The sequence below is a fragment of the Doryrhamphus excisus genome, linkage group LG1, assembly GCF_037039965.1.
Source record: "Doryrhamphus excisus strain RoL-2023G ecotype Guam linkage group LG1, RoL_Dexc_Guam_v1.1, whole genome shotgun sequence".
Classification (NCBI taxonomy): Eukaryota; Metazoa; Chordata; class Actinopteri; order Syngnathiformes; family Syngnathidae; genus Doryrhamphus; species Doryrhamphus excisus.
The window spans coordinates 23,101,097-23,120,910 of record NC_136357.1 but is presented as its reverse complement, the minus strand read 5'-3'; the positions used below and the strand labels follow the sequence as shown (position 1 = coordinate 23,120,910).

The window sequence follows — 19,814 nt, the reverse complement described above, 5'->3', positions numbered from 1 at the left end:
GTCAAGTTTGGTCAAGTCAAGTTTGGTCAAGTCACGTCACGCCAAGCCAAGCCAAGCCAAGTCAATTCAAGTCTGGTCAAGTCAAGTCTGGTCACGACAAGCCAAGTCAAGTCAGGCCAAGCCAAGCTAAGTCAAGTCAAGTCAAGTCAAGTCAAGTCAAGTCAAGTCAAATCAGGTCAAGTCTGGTCAAGTTTGGTCAAGTCAAGTTTGGGTTAAGTCACGTCACGTCACGCCAAGCCAAGCCAAGCCAAGCCAAGCCAAGCCAAGTCAATTCAAGTCTGGTCAAGTCAAGTCTGGTCACGACAAGCCAAGTCAAGTCAGGCCAAGCCAAGCTAAGTCAAGTCAAGTCAAGTCAAATTGAGTCAAATCTGGTCAAGTCAAGTCAAATCAAGTCAAATCAAGTCAAATCAAGTCAAATCAAGTCAAATCAAGTCAAATCAAGTCAAGCCAAGTCAAATCAAGCCAAGTCAAATCAAGCCAAGTCAAATCAAGTCAAGTCAAGTCAAGTCAAATCAAGTCAGGTCAAGTCAAGTCACGCCACGTCAAGACAAGCCAAGCCAAGCCAAGCCAAGCCGAGCCAAGTCAAATCAGGTCAAGTCTGGTCAAGTTTGGTCAAGTCAAGTTTGGTCAAGTCACATCACGCCAAGCCAAGCCAAGCCAAGCCAAGTCAATTCAAGTCTGGTCAAGTCAAGTCTGGTCACGACAAGCCAAGTCAAGTCAGGCCAAGCCAAGCTAAGTCAAGTCAATGCAAGTCAAGTCAAGTCAAATCAGGTCAAGTCTGGTCAAGTTTGGTCAAGTCAAGTTTGGGTTAAGTCACGTCACGTCACGCCAAGCCAAGCCAAGCCAAGTCAATTCAAGTCTGGTCAAGTCAAGTCTGGTCACGACAAGCCAAGTCAAGTCAGGCCAAGCCAAGCTAAGTCAAGTCAAGTCAAATTAAGTCAAATCTGGTCAAGTCAAGTCAAATCAAGTCAAATCAAGTCAAATCAAGTCAAATCAAGTCAAATCAAGTCAAGCCAAGTCAAATCAAGCCAAGTCAAATCAAGCCAAGTCAAATCAAGTCAAGTCAAGTCAAGTCAAGCCAAGTCAAGTCAAGTCAAGTCAAGTCAAGTCACACTACGTCTAGCCAAGTCAAGCCAATCCAAGCCTAGCCAAGTCAAGCCAACCGGGCAAAGAAAAACCCGAACCCCCATCTGAGGAAAAAAGGAACCTTGAGAAGGGACAAAGAGCGTCTACTGTATTTGTGAGATGCCTCCAGTGGTCTCAGAGTAAAAGAAGCATTGCTTCATTTCAGCAGATGTGAGCTGACATTCGTCTGAGGGCCACAAACTTCCTGTTCCTCCTTTGCGTATGTTGGTCCCCCATAAGCAAAGACCTCGCCTGATGATTGTTTTAACAAGTGACGGGACATCAAAGTCGCTGTCATGGACTTGATTTTGGTGCTAATGAAGCTGTCGTTCCGCCTACAGCTCCCGTCAACACATCGCACATTTGTGACTTCCTGTCCTGGAATAGTTTGAGGGGGCCGCCGTAATTCCATCAGCAGCCTCTTGTGATGATGATTAGTGCCAGTCAGCCGGTGGCCCGGAGGTCAACCAGTTTGCTGATGTTACTCTGAAGCCACGCACTTTTGAACAACGGGGAAGCGAATAGCTGGGACAGTGTGACAACTTCCTGTGACAGCAGGTGGTTACTTCCTTATAAAGTATTTTTTACTATGCGGCAACGATAGAGAGCCCTGGAGGGTCTTGGACTCAAGCAGGCCTTTTTGGTAATAAATAACAAATCATAGGATTTGGGTGGGATGGTTGATAAATGGTCGATGTGTGGAATTACAAGTATTGCAGTATAAGAGTACTAGTAATTAAGGGTGTTCATATTCAATGTTAAAGGTCCGCCGGTACACAGGAAAAAAACCAAGATAAGAACAACCACTATGACAAAGTAAGTAAGTCATGTCTTGTTTACATAATGTCTTCTAAACACTATTTCATGATAGCGACAAGGCTGGAAAGCTTTATACATCTATCTACATCTTTTCACAGCCATATGTTGATGGTGGCGGGGACCAACCTCCATCTCCATGTTTCATCTCCAAATATGTCTCCCTTCTTTTCCCTTCAGTTCCACAAACTATTGACCATCACACAAATCTTCTCTATAATGGCTATAAACACCCTCCGTCTCGTGCAGCGCCATGTTTGCTTAACTGAGTGAGCGACAGCACTCCGATTGGGACGGCTCACTCGTCACGGATGGTGCCGTCAACAAGGAACGCCATTTTTGATGAATGACTCTTTGCTCTGAAAAGCTGAACAATTATATCAGGGACCCTTCAAACAGAACAGAGCAGTTCCGATGCAAAACCACTGGTGGTAACAACATTTGGTGAGTTACTGGCTCCGGCAACATGAGAGCCCAAACAAGGCTCAGCATTACCGGAGGGGGTACTGCCATCCCCATGAAGGGGTCATGCAATTAGGCGTCCCTGAATGTATCGTACTCAGACTCAAAGACTGCTGCCTTTGTGTTTGATACCCTCAAGAAAAGACACTCTCTGCATTGGAACTAACTTTTCAATGCATTAGCGAATGAGCTCATATTTGGATGTGCTTTTTACTGCTTATGTTGCTGATGTGAAACAACATTTATGGCAAGCTTCACCGTTAGATCATAAAGTTGCCGGCCAGCGAGAGATGACAACGATGGTTAAAATTCCACAGAGTTTCAGCAGAAGCTTGGGGGTGAGGGTGCTCGTAACGAGAAACGTGGCTTGGCTCCCCATCACAAACACCGAGGCTGCAGAGCTGCAACAATTAATCCGTAAATCAATGATTAATCAACGATCCAATTATCAGTTAACTCTTTGGGTTGAATGTAAAAATTTAAACATTTTCTCATTTCATTTTTGAAATGTAAATATTTGGATATTATAAGCAGAGCTATTATTTTTGTGTTTTAGGTCAAACAAGATTCACATCAAATAAATCAGCTCAGACTGATGTCCTTTTTAGATTGGCGTCCGATGCTGCTACCAAACCAATAACTGTCTGCTGTTGGTCGTCCATCCATCTATGGCGCTTATCCTAAATAGCAGAGTTGGGCAAACTACGGCCCGGGGGCCACATCCGGCCCGCCAAGTCTTTGAATATGGCCCGCCTGTTCTTTCCAAAATATTTCATTTAAACTTAACATGCAACCTGGCATCATAGCTGTTTTAGCAATTTTGTTATTTTATGTGTTCTGCTGTTCACTAAGTGTTCCTGAAAAAAGGGGACACAAGCACATATAGCAGATTGCATTGACACTTTTACAGATACGATAATTCCAGGTGGACTGTTACGTGTAAAATATACATATAGTCTGGACCCCCATCAATTTTGTTAAATCAATGCGGCCCACGAGTCAAAAAGTTTGCCCACCCCTGCTCAATAGGGTCTTGGGGGTATCCCAGATGAAACTCATTTCTGTAATCTCGTTCTTTCGGTCGCACTCATGACCATAGGTGGAGGCGGGACACCCGAAAAGTGGCATCCACCTTTTTCCGTCCGAGAACCACAGCTCAGATTTGCAGAATCTCATTCCAAAAGCTCGACAGTCAGCTGCAATCCGGCCCAGTAACGCTGAAGGTCACGTCCTGATGAGGCCATCGGGACCACATCATCTGCAAATAGCATAGGCGAGATCCCGTGGCCCCCAAAATGGACTTTCTTGTTCTTCCCACAAATTCTGTCCATCAACAAAATGAACACAATCAGTGACAAAGACCAGCCTTGAACTTTGTCCTCTACCAATTACTCCATTAATCGAAACAAGCTTCAGATTAATCATTAGCTGCCGCCCTAAAAGGGAGCAGCGTCCGCAACTGTTTTGGTCAGAAATAAACGTTCATTGGCGAACTAACCACAGCTTCATGAAAGATTCATCAGGCTGTGCTTCGTTGTGGCAGATTACACACTCCACATCAAAAAGAACACGCTTTGGATTTAGATGCTATGTATGTGCCTCTTTCTTGATCTTTCATGCAATTTTCTGAGCTTGCAGCAGAACACCCCCCCCCCCCTCCACCCCTCCACTCCCCTCCGCCCCTCAAGCTGCTAACATCCCACAAATGGAGTTCCTATAGGCAAAGAATGGATGTGAGGATGAATCTGAATGCAAATAGACTGTATTGTATTTGCAGCGAGGATGTGGCCTCTTTTCATTGGTGAGGATAAACGCAGCCATGTCATTCTCCAAGAACAACTGAAAGATTATTCAGCGTCTTCATAAAAGGTACTGCGGTGTACAATAGCAGCGTTTCACGTACATTAAGGGCTTGTGTCATTCATTTCAAATGCTGGCCATCTCTGTGGGCATCTCCATTCCCAGACAGCCTTGGCTTGATCTGTTGGAGTCAGAGGAAAAGCAGCAGTAAAAGCAGACAAGTGCCAAACGTAAGAAGACAAAGAGAGAATGGGGTTGTATAAAAGACACAAAGATGTCTTCTATTAGAGGCTGGCCACTTATCTCTCGGCTTTACCCTTTTATTTTCTGACTTCCCCGTGAAGCCAAAAAGACGTTCCAATGGCTGAAAAGGCACCGCAAGTCACAGAGCACTAATGTAACCTTTCCAATTGAAGCTTGGGTTCAAACACAGCATAAAGTCATAGGATCGCTGTGTTTTGTAGTAGAACTCAACCCAAAAAACACATTAATACTAATAAGAATAATAATAATATAATAATAAGAATGAGAAAATACCACAATACCACAATACCAGTATTGTGAATAATTCAAGATAACATAAAAATTGCATAATATTACAGAAATAATACTTCATCCACTCTGAATAAAAATGATTTGAGTTTGGATACCACATTTACCAGCATATTTGTTGGGGGGGGGGGCGGTACAATACATCAATACATGAGCAATACAGTCTTGGCTTGATATGCTATGAATCCAACGATAGTACAACCTAGTATCCAGTCCTTCTTACTCCCAGCTGTACACAAACTACACTTAAATCATTCATTCATTCCCCAGGGATCACGGGGGTGCTGGAGCCTATCCCAGCTGTCTTGGGACGAGATGCGGGGTCCACCCTGGACTAGTGGCCAGCCAATCATAGGGCACATATAGACAAACAACCATTCACACTAACATTCATACCTATGGACAATTTGGAGTGGCCAATTAACCTAGCATGTTTTTGGAATGTTTGAGGAAACCGGAGTACCCCGAGAAAACCCACGCACGCACGGGGAGAACATGCAAACTCCACACAGAGGGTGGAATTGAACCCTGAACCCCTTGAATTCAACCGCCGTGTCACCCATACACTTAAATCAAAGTATTAAAAAGTAGCTAGAAAACAGGTATCAGTTCTCAGTAGTTGTGCTGAGAAGCGGAAAGGTAAGGCATGACAACATAACAACACATGTTGACCCACAACAGCTTTTCCAGTGACTTCACTCGGCCAGAGGAGGGAAATCACACGTCTAACAAACCAGGACAGGAGTGTTTGTGGGAAATTTCCAGCTTCCGTCTCTTTTACTTCCCTAACTGAGGGAGAAATGGAGAGCAGGAGAAACAAGTGTGGGTGTTTGTGTGTTCAAGCAAGTATCTGCGCTGCTAGTGTGTGTGTGCGTCTGAGCGTGAGTGCATCTTGTTCATGGCAAGAAATCAGCTCAGTTTAGCACATAATGGAAATGTGAATCGCCCCGAGCACCTCACCCACACGGGGAGAGCGCTGGCTGCGAGCGGGATGCATCTTTCCAAATCCAAATAGTGAAGGGGAGTTTGCTAGGTTAAAATCTGGGCTCCTTTCTCTCTCCTCCCCTCAAGCAATCCGCAGCTTGCCCATACATTACTCAAACAGGTCATCCAAACAGGTCTCATAGCTGGCTGAAAGCATATTCACACACATATGCACACACACGCTGTGCACTTGGCTAAGCACCCATTCACACACACACACACAAACACCGGGAGTCGTATGTTCATTGAATCGGTGACGTTGCACATATTATGACATATGACGCATATGGATCCCGAAGCCAGAATCGGTTATGCTTAATTTACCACAAACTCCACTTTTGTAGGTGGACCCTGAACGCATCCTCAGCACACACAGCACATGGTCATACTTCAGGTTCTCTATGTTCCCACCCTGGCCCACGGGGTTACTTACGTGCCACCTCCAGAGATGCGTTCCGGCTCACGGCCTCTCCCAGATAGTTGCGGGCCACGCACACGTAGCTGCCATCGTCGGGCTTGCTCCTCCGTCCGTGGACGATGCGCAGGAAGAAGAGGGACCCGCTGGGCAGCAGCATGCGGTGCGAGCGGGGGTTGTCGCGATCCGTATCGACACGCTCCCCGTCCTTGTACCATTCCACCGTAGGGGCAGGGCGGCCCTCGGCCTTGCAGTTGAGAGTGGCCGGCTCCCCCTTGGACACAATGAGGTCAGAAGGGTGCTCCACAATGCGGGGAGCGGAGTCTTCCTGGCGAAGGCGAGACCCTAAAGGGAGGAAGGGTGCAGAATGTTCCGTTAAAGTCGTCCTAATATCTGCTATCAATGTTTTTGTTCCTGTTCAGCAGTGGAGGGGTGCTTTTTTTATATGCCGTTTAGCCTCACTAGGGTTGCGGGTGTATGCTGGAGCCTATCCCAGCTACTGGCCAGTTGAGAGACATAGTCTCTCCAACATGTCCTGGGTCTTCCCCATGGCCTCCTGCATCTGCCGACCAGATGCCCGGAGGAGCAGCACTTCTACTACAAGCTTCGTCCAAATGACAGTGCTTCTCACCTTATCTTGAAGGGGGGGCCAGCCACGCTACGGGGAGAACTCATTTCAGTCACTTGCACCCGCCATCTTGTCCTTTGGATCACTACCCAAAGGTCATGACCATTGGTGAGGTGGTGACGGAAATAAACGGAGAGTTTGGCCTTTCAACTGTGCTCCCTCTTCACCACAACGACCTCATGTAGAGTCCGCATCACCGCATCAGCGCCCCCCGCCCCTCCTATGAGTGGTGACCCACGTTGCCTCTTTGGGCTTACCCCAGCCAGGCCCTGTGGGGGCAGGCCCGGCCCCAGATGCTAGCCATCAAACCTCACCTCCAGGCCTGGTTCCAGAGGGGGGTCCCGCTGACTCATGTCCAGGTGAGGGAGATCTAGGTCCAACATTATTTCTCATCATTCGGGTCTGACGAGCCACTCTGGTCTGGTCCCTCCCTGAGGACCTGTTTATCATGGGTGACCCCATCGGGGGCATGAAAGCTCCTAGGATCGCTGGGACACGCAAGCCCCTCCACCATGATAATTCACCCAGCCACGGCACAGTGCACACAACCAGTAGAATGTTAAGGAATGTTAAATGTCATGTCAATTTCCACCAGCAGGGGGCGCCGTGGAAGTTGTCTTGAAATGAGTGGATCATTTTGGTAATGGTAATGGTAATGGTAATGGTAATGGTAATGGTAATGGTAATGGTTTTGTTTCATTTGAACAGGCATCAGGTTACAATTGAGTGCATCCCATAATCAATACCCAGTTCCACATGTCCAAAAGGAGTAGGAAGAAGCAAAACTTATTAAATCCTACCCCTCCATCTGGTACTTATACAATCAGTAACTGTTACATTTGTTCACTTCCTGCTTTCCTAATATTTTCCTAATTATTTTTTTTTCATTTTTTTTTTATTTTTTTGTCCAGTTACCAAAGTACAAGGTGATATGAGCATCCAATGCCATAATGGGTACCATAGTAAGTGTCTTCTAGTCTTCTAGTAAGACTCTTCATCCTTGTATTTAGCAAACATTGTAATGTTGGAATGGTGTAGAATGGTCTACGACGTGAAAAAAACTGAATTTGAAATAGCAGTCTGTAAAAAGGGAGAATGATTGTTGAAATGTATAAATCTGTTGAACGATAACAAAAAAACTGGGGATCGAACCAGCAACTATCTGGTTGAGCCACCTGAGCCATGTCAACCTGTAGAAGTTGAAAAAGGGTGGGGACGATGAATTTGCCCATTTGTGTTCAGCAGACTAAACTGGGGACATTTGAAAATGTATAAATTAATCAGTAAAAATAATTATAATAAATAATAATTTAATAAATAAAAATAATAATAATCCCAGGATTGAAGTTCGAATCAGCAATCCTCAAGCTGAGAAACAAACACCGATCTCCTAAGCTACGTACGTCACCCCCTAGAGTCAGCAAATGTTGGAGTAATGTTAGAGTTTTCCACCAGTAGGGGGTGCCAATAAATCGGCCTGGTTTGAATGGGAACAGGTAGAAATAGTAAAGAAACCAAACCAACAACTTGACTACGACTTGTGAGTGAATGCAGGAATGATGCTGTGGGAAGAATGCAATGTAATCCGTAAACACTGTCGGCACTTCCTGAACGTCTTTGTTCTCCGTCGGCTCCTGACCAGGCATTTTCACACGACTGCCCTCTGCAGGCCGTACCCTGAATAACAGCTCAGAACTCCCAAGCAAGTCATCAAAGGCGCACCCCCATGGGACGGTGCAGCCTAGAACTGAGTCCCAAATGAGATGAGGTTGTTTGGAATGGTTCGAAGACATTATGATTCCATGTTCACATTTGATCGCTTCTGTTGTCAGCAATGATCAACTAAATAGACGAAAAAATGGTAGACTAGGATATAAGGCAGTTGACCAGGGAGTTGAGCATGATACTGTAGCGTTTTTGCTGTAGTCAACAGGCACACATTAGTACATGAACTTGCTTGCATGGAACAAAGTATCATTTGGGTACAGTCCTTGAGAGGGAAGCTAATTAGTGTCAGGTTCTTATTGGCTGCACAGTGTTCTCACACACAGACTTTAATGTTTGCTTTCACATGCAGGAGCTGAGGAGTCATTACATCTCATTAGCGTTTTCATTAACAGGTGCCATCAAACGCTGACATTATCAAAGATGTTGTCACCGTGAGCGTACAACAGGGAGCGCTACATGAGATGTTTCACTTTGAGAACAACTGTTCTCTGTGATAACGCCCGGGTGCGCCTCTGCATTCCGTCTTGGGTATCTGGAGAATAATCTAAGAATGCAGCACACTTTGGAGTGATATTTCAACTAAAAACATCCGCAAACGTGTACGGTGGTTCTTAACCCCCCCATCGCCTCCCTCCTCTAAATGTCAGAGTTTTGACCCAAATGTAGAATCACTCTGTTTGTTTACAGATGTGAAAGCATCACAATCCTCATCTTATTCATGGTGGATGAGCACATTATTATGCGTGTGTTAAAAGGTTTTGCTTTGCTGCCGCACGCATGAAATCAAACCCAGAGTGTGATGTTACAACATCGGTTGTCCTTGTTGAACCGCAAAACTTGCTGCATGGCAACAAAGGCAACTGGTATAAATATTACGGTTGTGGAGACATCTTACGGTTTTAACGTCTATGTTCAGTTCCAGATTCAGCAGGATAGGTTTTGGCTGTGGAGGCTGCAGACTGTGTGGAGGTGAAAACAACATGAAGACCAGAAGACTATGGCTGGATCTATGATCTATGATCTATGGCTGGATCTATGATCTATGGCTGGATCTATGATATATGGCTGGATCTATGATCTATGGCTGGATCTATGATATATGGCTGGATCTATGATATATGGCTGGATCTATGATATATGGCTGGATCTATGATATATGGCTGGATCTATGATATATGGCTGGATCTATGATATATGGCTGTATCTATGATCTATGGCTGGAAAAGAAGACATGGTCAACCTGAGAGAAGATGGAAGCGTTGCACGAACACAAGGAAAGAAAAGTCATGGCTACACCAGAAGATGCAAACCGCTCATCAAGAAGGTCAGGCTGGAACTAAACCTGGACAGAGATGAGCCTTGGATGAACATTTGCAATAAAGGTGAGTGTTGTAATGATAACGTAGCTCCAGAAGCCCAAACTCGTCTCTTTGGCCACACAATCCAAGTTTAAGCCCTAAATATGCCCAACATGCTTAGGAAACACATTTAAAGTATAAAATGTATAGTGACCGACCACTAAGGAACACTACTACTACACTACACTACTACACTACACTACAACGCTACTACACTACTACACTACACTACTACAATACACTACACTACACTACTACGCTACTACACTACACTACTACCACACTACTACACTACACTATTACAGTACACTACAGTACACTACACTACTACACAACACAACTCTACACTACACTACTACACTACTACAATACACTACACTACACTTCTCTACTACACTACACTACTACACTACTCGACACTACTCTACACTACACTACTACACACTACTAGACAATACTAAACTACACTACACTACACTACTCAACACTTGTACAATACACTAATCTACTATACTACTACACTACTCTACTACTACACTACACTACTACACTACTCAACACTTGTACAATACACTAATCTACTATACTACTACACTACACTACACTTCACTATACCATACTACACTTTACTACTACACTACACTACTACACTACTCGACACTACTACACTACACTACTCTACTACACTACTAAACTACTCAACACTAGTACACTACACTACTCTACTACACTACTCTACTCGATGCTACTACACTACACTACTCGACTACACTACTACACTACACTACTCTACACTACTACACTACAATACACTACACTACTCTACACTACTACACTACTCTACACTACTACACTACCCTACTGCATGCAACGTGATGGTTTAACAGGTGTAATCTGACTGTGTGGCCCAGGACTGTCCAAAGTGCAGCCCAAGACTCTCAGCTTTTTATTACTTTGTCTTATACATATACTATATTTACATGTACATGTACGTATATTCTATAGTGGGTTTTCTTTTAGCCTATTCACAAAACTAAAATGGTCACAAATGGAGGCAGGAGGGACTCAGACTAATGGAGTTTTGACCAAGTGTACATGTTGATTCGACGTGGATATAATTTCCTCATATCAGCTGGATAATTATCATGCACCCCTAATAAAGTGAATTGAATCTGTAGGCAGAAACATGTAAAAAACTGTGAGCTTTCCACGAGTGGGACAAGTATGTGGTACTTTTGATCTGTATTATCATGTATTTATGAATTACTAGCAACTTGTACTGAGTAAGAATGTTTTATGCATAAAAAAAACAATGGTCACCATTTTTGAGGTTGAAAGGTTGAAACGAGGGCAAGAAATTGGCACCGGGACTGTTTCATGTTGTTGTCATGAATCCTGAAGGACAACGTTTCCGGACTTCCCAGACCTTGCCTACTTGTCTTGTAGTTTCCTTTGAGTGAATGTGCCCTGGTTTGATTCCTTCATTTAAAGATGAGGCCCACATCATCTCAGCAATCTCTGTAATGCCATATAATTCCTTTTCGAAGATGAGTCTCGGTCTCAGACACACAATAACGAGCCCTGATGCCATACTAGTTTGTCTGAAGGTAAACCCAAGGTTCATGTTCTTACTCATTTTTACATTCCCGCTTGCTCTTTTTTAATAGGTTGACGCATTTATCGGTTACCTTAACAACACTGCGTGAAAGGAGGATACGGTCTGAGTCCATTTGGGTCCCTGAAGGTGCAAACTACACTAATGTACCCCCAAAGGGCTAATTATCGGATTTCAAGGTAACTGTTTGTACTTTCTCCATGGCTGAAAAGGTACAGTCTTGTTCCAAGCTGTCCCCCCAAGTGTCAAGGGTACAAAGGCAGAGGGGCGGAATGTGCAAATGAAACAAACCCTCATCATTGGCGTGTACAAATACATGAAGTGGTATTGTTGCTCAGTAGCAGCCATTCCTTCACTATAATAGGATCTGTCCATGGTGCTGAAACACTGAGTTGAGGTTTAGTAGGGGACCATTTATAGTTGATAAAAGAAATATATGAGAAAAGTCTGTCACGGGAAAACCAGTATGATGCGAAGTTACTCGGGATGTCACATGATCTGGCAAGATTAAAACATTACAAGATTTCTCATTCAGAAAAAAAATCATGAGATGAATAAAAATGAATTTGACAATTTTGCCAGCCTCGATATATTGTCATGTTTCTTGCCATGCTCTAGTTTCCTGTCTATCACCTCCACACAGGCAGGGGGAGACTTGCATTGATTCAGCACCTAGACGCTTCATAAAACAACGGTGAACAGCATGAAACCTTGTGTCAGTTATTCAGTCGCTTTGTGCATACGCACTGTAAGATGCAAGGTAATGTACAATTTAGGAGGGAAAAAGACGCTTGAAAAGCCAAATGCTAGACGTGTTAATAAGCCATAAACATGAACAAGCCACCCATTTTTTTTTAGAAAGCGACATAAAAGTAATATAAATGGCAAAAAAAAAAACGACCCAGCTTTCCCATTTTGGAAAAAAAAGCCTTGTTTGTGGCTCAAGGAACTATATGTTTGTGAAGTCATCACAACAGAAGAAATGCATTTCAAGAAATGCTGCTAACGTTTCACAGACAGTAGAAAATGGCTGTGAGGACGTCACCATCACCAATTCCATAATTTCACATGAAACATGACATATTAAAGGAAATATCGCATTATTATGATTGATATTATTATTATTATTATAACCAAAGTTTATTTGGTCTACAAATTTTGACAATAATATTTCTAAACTAAAAAAAAGCTTGTCCAGTCACACTTTTTCCTTGTACTTTTCTTAAAATAAAGTTAAAATCTCATCTTGAGTCAGGTGTCTCTTGACACCCAGAGAAGTTTTTTTTTTAAGCATGCATAAACATCAAGGCAGCCGACATGTTTGTTCGACAATAAATAAAAACGAGACATGAAGTCATCACAACAGAAGAAATGCATTTCAAGAAATGCTGCCAACGTTTCAGACAGTAGAAAATGGCTGTGAGGACGTCACCATCACCAATTACATAATTTCACATGAAACATGACATATTAAAGAAAATATCGCATTATTATGATATGATTGATATTATTATTATTATAACCAAAGTTCTAACAAATTTTGACAATAATATTTCAAAACTAAAAAAACGCTTGTCCAGTCACACTTTTTTTTGTCTCGTCTTGTGAGTCGGGTGTCTGCTGACACCCGGAGAAGTTACTTTTTTTAAAAAGCATGCATAAACATCAAGGCAGCATTATTTTATGTATGCAGTCCAATGTGCAGCTACATAAAAGTCCTCCAAAATGTGCACTACAACAATATATGGTCCACATGCAGCAGACCCCCACCCCACAAAGCTGCAAAGGTTCAAGAGCCAGCCACCGTCTTTACTTTATGGCGAACACGGAGATAGCAATCCTGAAGAGGAGACTCTTCAGACCAAGCACCTTCTCCACACCACATTGGACTTCATCCCTGCAGGACATCAACGGCTGTGTCGGGTCACAGAGTAAATGTCCCTCGGTCAAACAATATTGGTGAAAGTTGTTTAGTCTCCATGATTGGATGCTTTGCAAGACTTTCTAATGAGCAGAAGGGGAGTTCCATTGTTCCACGATGCAGTTTAGGTTCACGTTTGCCAATAAATGTGCATGGAACTAGAAGACCTGAAGATGAAAGTGATGGACGGATGGACAAGTTGCAACAGATAGTCCACTTTAATTGTGGGAGGAAAATATACGATAAATGTATCTTGTCATTTTGACTTACCGCTGCTTATTTTGGTGTACAGAAGTCCACAGAGAAAGAAATACTGTAGAGGACCCATTCTGGCATATTGGCCCCTTCAGCTCCAGCAGGCGCACGAATTCCTCCTCCTCCAGCGGGGAAAAAACGGGCGATCAATTCATGAATCAATGCGACTTTGTGAAATGTCTACACTTTCAAGTTAGTCGAGCAAAGCCACCGCGGCGCTCGTTTCAAAGCGAGCCAGCGACGCTGACGTCCATCCTCCCCGGTGAAGGAAAGCGATCTGCCCGAACGTTTACGTTCTCTCTACCGTCGACACCAGCGACGCCCGACGCGGCTCCGACCCCGGGACCCCCCGCTACATTCTCCTCAGCCACCGGTACTTTTAGTGCGTCCCAGGGAAAGAAAGGGCACCCGTCGCCATGTGGCGGGACGAGAAGTGGTGATGGGGTTGTGGAGGAGGAGGTGGGAAGCGGCGCGGTGCAGCAGCTCGCGCAGCCCCTCCTTCCCCACGCCGCTGCCCTGCATGGAAGAGGAGGGAGAAGCATCGCATAATACGGGAAGAAGGAATGCCATTTCCACCTCGACGGCTGACAGGTGGGAAAAGGTGGAAATGTGCAAAAAGTGTCAAATAAAAACCCATTCCCCGTTTCTGCCGGAACCTGAACGCACCACAAATGAATTTAAATATCAACTGAATTGTGTAAAATTGCAAAATGGGCTGCTGAAATGTTCAACTTAGAAGATCATCTGTCTTAAAAACATGAACGCGTCTTTGTCCATTCTAAAGATATACAAACAGCTAAAAAGAGGTAGCTAAGAATGCACCTAATGGAACGTACTGGAGCTATTTCATCATATGACATCATTATCGTACTTACCTAGTACTCACTGTATCAAATGACACAAACTGCGTGTGTGTACATAATTGTATATTATATCTTATTTTCTTTTATAGTATTTATTTTTTTGCCGAAATGTTAAGCATGAAAATGGCCAAAGTAACTAAAATATAACTATTAATGTATTGAGAAGACATATTCCAGAATGTTACGATGATATGCAATATTTTACACTGGTCCCTAGGTGGCAGTCATGTAATGTTCATCAAATGAAAACCGCCACAGGAAGTATTGTACAGAAACTGGAAGTAAAAGGAAGTAAGCTTTATTTATAAAAGGACCACCAAAAACAAGAAAGTCTCTCAGTGTGTTCTTTCATGTAATAGGAGTGTAAAGGTGACTATAGGGGTGTTATTTCACATCCAGAGGGCTCTAATGATGTCATTTAGAAGGTGGTAAACAGGTCTTCTATGTGCTCTAACATCTAAAACTCAAAGTTTACAAATAAGGTCAGGTCTGGAGACGATTAACTGCGGGCGGGGGGAGTCCTGTTTTGCCGTATCGGCCAAGCAGCAGCATTTATGACAACTTGTAAGGGAATGACGTTAAATTTGGGGTGGGGGTGCTCCCATCAATTTAACACCGACTTGAAAAGGCAAATAACCAAATGTCACAGTAAAGCAAAATAAGCACAATGACGTCCATTTTGTATTTCTGCTTCACGCATGGCTGATGAAGGAAAGGCCCCCTTCAGCAGCGTTTCCTGCCTCAGGTGCTTATCCTTGCCAGTCGTCAATACGGCTCAATGCTGTCAATGGCGATATAAAGGCGGCGGCACCCTGAGACCAGACTGCGATGGGCTGTATCAACCGCTATTGATCCACAAGCTGAAATGAAACCATTTTTCGGCACAGTATTCACGGCAGTGGATCGAATAATAATTACAGACAATGGCTAAATTGAGTCGGCATTCGGCTGAGCAAAGGAGGGTCATGGAAAGTGAACACAATCCTTTAAATCGGAGCGATCTCATCCATCTGGGAATGATGTGTTCAACAGCCTTTTCCTCCAAGACGCCAACAGCTCACTTTGCGGTGCGGAGGAAGCCTTTTTGCACTTGATAGCTTTTGAGCCACGCATCAACGCTTCCAGCTTTTGCCAAAGTGCAGGGTACAAATAAGCGGCGTGTTTGGCCCTAAACAAAAATAATAAGTCATCACATGCAAGAAAGTAACTTCTACCTGACCTTCACCCCAAACCCATTTTGTTTGCGGAGGTGCAACGCCGGAGGATGATGAATAGGCTTCTTAAGAAATGAATGGCCTCACAAAAATCAATCAAGGTGAACTTTAATGATATGAAGAGAGAAATTCAAGAGCATGACCAGCGCTAATTGCGCCAATGACTTAACACTCAGCGATTCTGCTGTCTGTTATTAGCACTTATTGTAATCACCGGATCAATCGCCCAATCCCATACATCTTCCTCAATCATTAAGAGAATGCTAATAGGCGTTTGAGGAAACTGGGAAGGAGCTAAAGGTAACGTTAGAATGTTACGGCCTAAACGCGAGGAAAGGTTGCAAGAACATTTTGCTCTAGCTAGCTCATCCTGGTCAGTTGGACCCCCTCCCAGTGTCCACACCAGGGGGTCCAACGTTGTCCAGTGAGGGCCACGTGGTGAACAATGAATACTCATATATTATAAAGCAACACATAGATGCTACAAAGTTATCATTGGATGGGTTTTAGCATCTTTCAATTTTTGCTATCTCAGTATTGACATATTTTATTGGAGAATTAGCTGCCGGAAATTTCAGAGTGGAATTTGTGGGAGGAAAATGTTCTCTTTACGGACAAAAATGGTCCCTAAACCTTAGCCAAACTAGGAGTTACTGCTATCTCTAGCCCAAGTAATCCTGTAGAGTTTGTTAAATACATAACAATAGTTTTGTAATGGTAATGGTTTTATTTCATTTGAACATGCATCAGATTACAATTGAGTGCATCCCATAATCAGTTCACAGTTCCACATGTCCAAAAGGAGTAGGAAGAAGCAAAGCTTATTAAATCCTACCCCTCCATCTGGTACTTTTACAATCAGTAACTGTTACATTTGTTCACTTCCTGCTTTCCTAATATAGTTTAAGTTTTTTTTTGTTTTTCTTGTCACATACCGAAGTAGGAGGTGATATGAGCATCCAATGCCATAATGGGTACCATAGTAAGTGTCAATATAGTGATATATATAGCACATCATGACTGGTTCAAGACTCTTCATCCTTGTATTTAGCAAACATCAACTGCTTGTATTGTTTCTTGAATTGGCTCATCGTTGTGCATTGTTTGAGGTCCTTACTCAATCCATTCCATAGTTTGATTCCACATACTGAAATGCTATGGCTAGCATAACGTAGTCCTAGCATAGAAGTGTTTCAAATGTACTTCTTCCCTGAGATCATATTTCTCCTCTCTTGTAGAGAAGTATTGGATGACATTTTTAGCTAATTGGTTATTTTTAACCTTATGCATTATTTTAGCTGTTTGAAGATGAACTATATCAGCAAGTTGAAGTATTTGTGATTTTAGAAATAAGGAGTTAGTATGTTCTCTGTAGGCGGCATTGTAAATTATCCTTTTGACCTTTTTTGCAGTACATTTTTTTGCAGTACTTTTATAATAACTATAAAAGCAATCTTCACAAAGCGAATGAAGATTGCTTTTATAGTTATTAGCCCATATTTCCACACAATAAGTAAGATATGGTAGAACCAGAGCGCAATAAAGAGTGTGGAGTGATTTCTGATTTAGAACATGTTTTGCTTTGTTCAATACTGTTTTGTGTTCATTCTCTGCTTCCCAAGACCACTGATGAATAGTTTTTTAAAAAGCAGCTGTACACTGGGTGCACTGTACTCGGGTACATGTTCCAAGCAGGCAAAGTGATCCCGTGGAGGTCTCTGGCTAGCCTTGTTCACCTTTCCAACACCGTGGTATTTCTGGTGGCTGATATGTTTTTCTGTGTGCCCGATGTTTTTGTTCCCTCATGACTTAGCATTTGTTACCACTGGCAGACAAAATTCTTCCTCAGAAAGTGTGTGTACAAGTGTACACCTGAGCTCAGGGGAGAAAAACATTAACGCCACAGGCAAAAGAAAAAAGGAGAGCTTGATTTATGCACCTGCACAGTATGGGTAATCTCAGCTCCTTGGAGGTGCACAAAGTGGCGAGAGACGACTTTATACCGCATATGACAGCAGATTACACGCATGTCGTGAATCGACATCATCATTTTTAATCCTGGATTATTGTTGCATCATAATATGTTTGAGGCTGTTGAACATTTGAAGCGATCTTAGCTCACTTTCCAGATTTACTTTTAAAAAGTTCATATTTAAACCAAAGCTATTCGGATTCATCTGTATGATGTTGTAATTCTCTTCCATCAACCCAACATGGAATTATCAAACTGATAATTAGCATGCACCCTAGTATAGTACAAAGCTTAAAAACACGCACTCAGCTAGAAGGCAACGTTGCGGCTTCTCATCCTGACCCACAACGCAGCCGAACTCACGCATGAATGTTCTTTAGATGTACGTAGCTACATACAATGGAGAAAAACATCCATCCAGCACTTCAAGAAAACAATGTCAATTCCACTGCATGCGCGGTACTCCAAGTGATGCATCATTCACGACTTCAATATGCAAAATGTTGTGATGGAAGAAATACAATAAAATCTACTTTTTGGACTGATTGCAATGCAGAACATGTTTGCCTGAGTAGGGAGGCCTTATGACTGACTGAGAACAAGAATTATACATCAAGAACAAGGTTTAATTTTGCATTAAAATGTACGAATCCGGATGAAAATTCCATGTCGGAATTATAAATGCATGATGACATTGGATTTCCGACATCAGGTTTAAAAATATGAGATTTGATGTGCATTTTGGAGGTTGACGAAGATGAGACTCCTTCATCCTTCATCACCAGTGGACACGTTTCCAGGCAACGTGGGATTCTGTCTCTCACACACAAACCAAACTCAAAAGGGCTCCTGACTCGTCTCATCAATCTAGCGCTCTCTCTCTCGCACATCGGAGACCGTGTCAAGGTCACGAGTTGTGTCTGCACCATTACCTACTCATAACCGTGTTTGTCCAAGCCAGGAACGCTGGAGGAAACAGATGGTGCGTCTGTGTGTGTGTGACAGTGTGAACAGCATCAAGCATGCTCCGCCATGGTGGGAGTCGACAGAGACGGAGTGTGTCCTGACCGCAAAGCCCACGCCGGAACACGAGTGACACACTCAAAGAGAGCTCAGGCCGGTGAATACATGCAATCCATCCCTGACTTTTGTAAGCAGTCATCCAGCATATGGCGCAGATGACATCAAAGTATCACAAGGTAAGACTCATTAGGCTTCATTACAGGATTCGTTACAGTCTCCAAACATTCGTTCAGGCGTCAGCGTCTTGCTCAAAGACACAACAACAGTGACTGTGTGGAGGGACCAAGAATCAAACCACCAACCTTACTACCTTACCTTACCAACTACTAAAACCTTACCTACTCTACCGTCTGAGCCAACGTCGCTCAAAAGCACATTCAAAGATGTTGTGATAATACGTAGTACCAACACTGGTCACTAGGGGTCAGTTATGTCACTGTAACGCAGGTGTCCCCGACCTTTTTTGCACCACGGACCGGTGTGATTTGGGTCTTTTTTTCCATAGACCGGCAATGTGTGGCAGAAAAATACAGCAAATCTAAAATAACCCAATGGGGATAAAAGCAAATGTTAACCCTCCTCTTGTGTTAGGGTCGGCACCGACCCGTTTTACATTTTAACGCATAAAAAGAATCACATAACATTTGTTTAATGCATCAAGGCTTTTTGACTTTGTCAGGAAACTGTATTTCAACAAAATAAAACCAAAAAAATAATTTTACTACATTTTAAGATGTCTGGTTGAAATTATGACCACTGTATTGTTAGGGTCGGTTTCGACCCGGTTATAATAATATGACTATAAAGCAATATTTTGAGCCACAACTGAAATTAGCCAACACAATGACAACCAGCTCCTCTTCTCATCATGTCAGCTTCAGGGGATTCTCATTTTGACCGCTTTTCCAGTATACCAGCATAAAAACAATGTCCAGACGTGAGGTGAATTCACTCATTTGAGCGGCTGATTTCACATTTACACTTTGGATGATGGAAAGATTGGCAAGAAGTTCAGTGAACCAAAATCTGGACCTGTTGTGCTTTTTGATTTCACTTTATACTAAAGTTCTGTTGCTGAAAACA

The 19,814-nt window shown here is 43.1% G+C and overlaps 1 protein-coding gene across 2 annotated transcripts in view; it reads right to left on the bottom strand.

The window, feature by feature from the left end:
• The window catches only part of LOC131131913 (roundabout homolog 2-like), an 87,743-nt gene extending 73,636 nt beyond the window's left edge, over nucleotides 1-14,107 (bottom strand). For both annotated transcript variants that reach the window (XM_058076947.2, XM_058076948.2), the window contains exons 1-2: nucleotides 13,675-14,107; nucleotides 6,173-6,499 (exon numbers count right to left, since the gene is read on the bottom strand). In XM_058076947.2, coding sequence (XP_057932930.2) covers nucleotides 6,173-6,499; nucleotides 13,675-13,732 — 385 coding nt within the window. In that variant the 5' untranslated portion in view covers nucleotides 13,733-14,107. The remainder of the gene's footprint in view (nucleotides 1-6,172; nucleotides 6,500-13,674) is intronic.
• Between the last annotated feature and the right edge of the window lie 5,707 nt (nucleotides 14,108-19,814).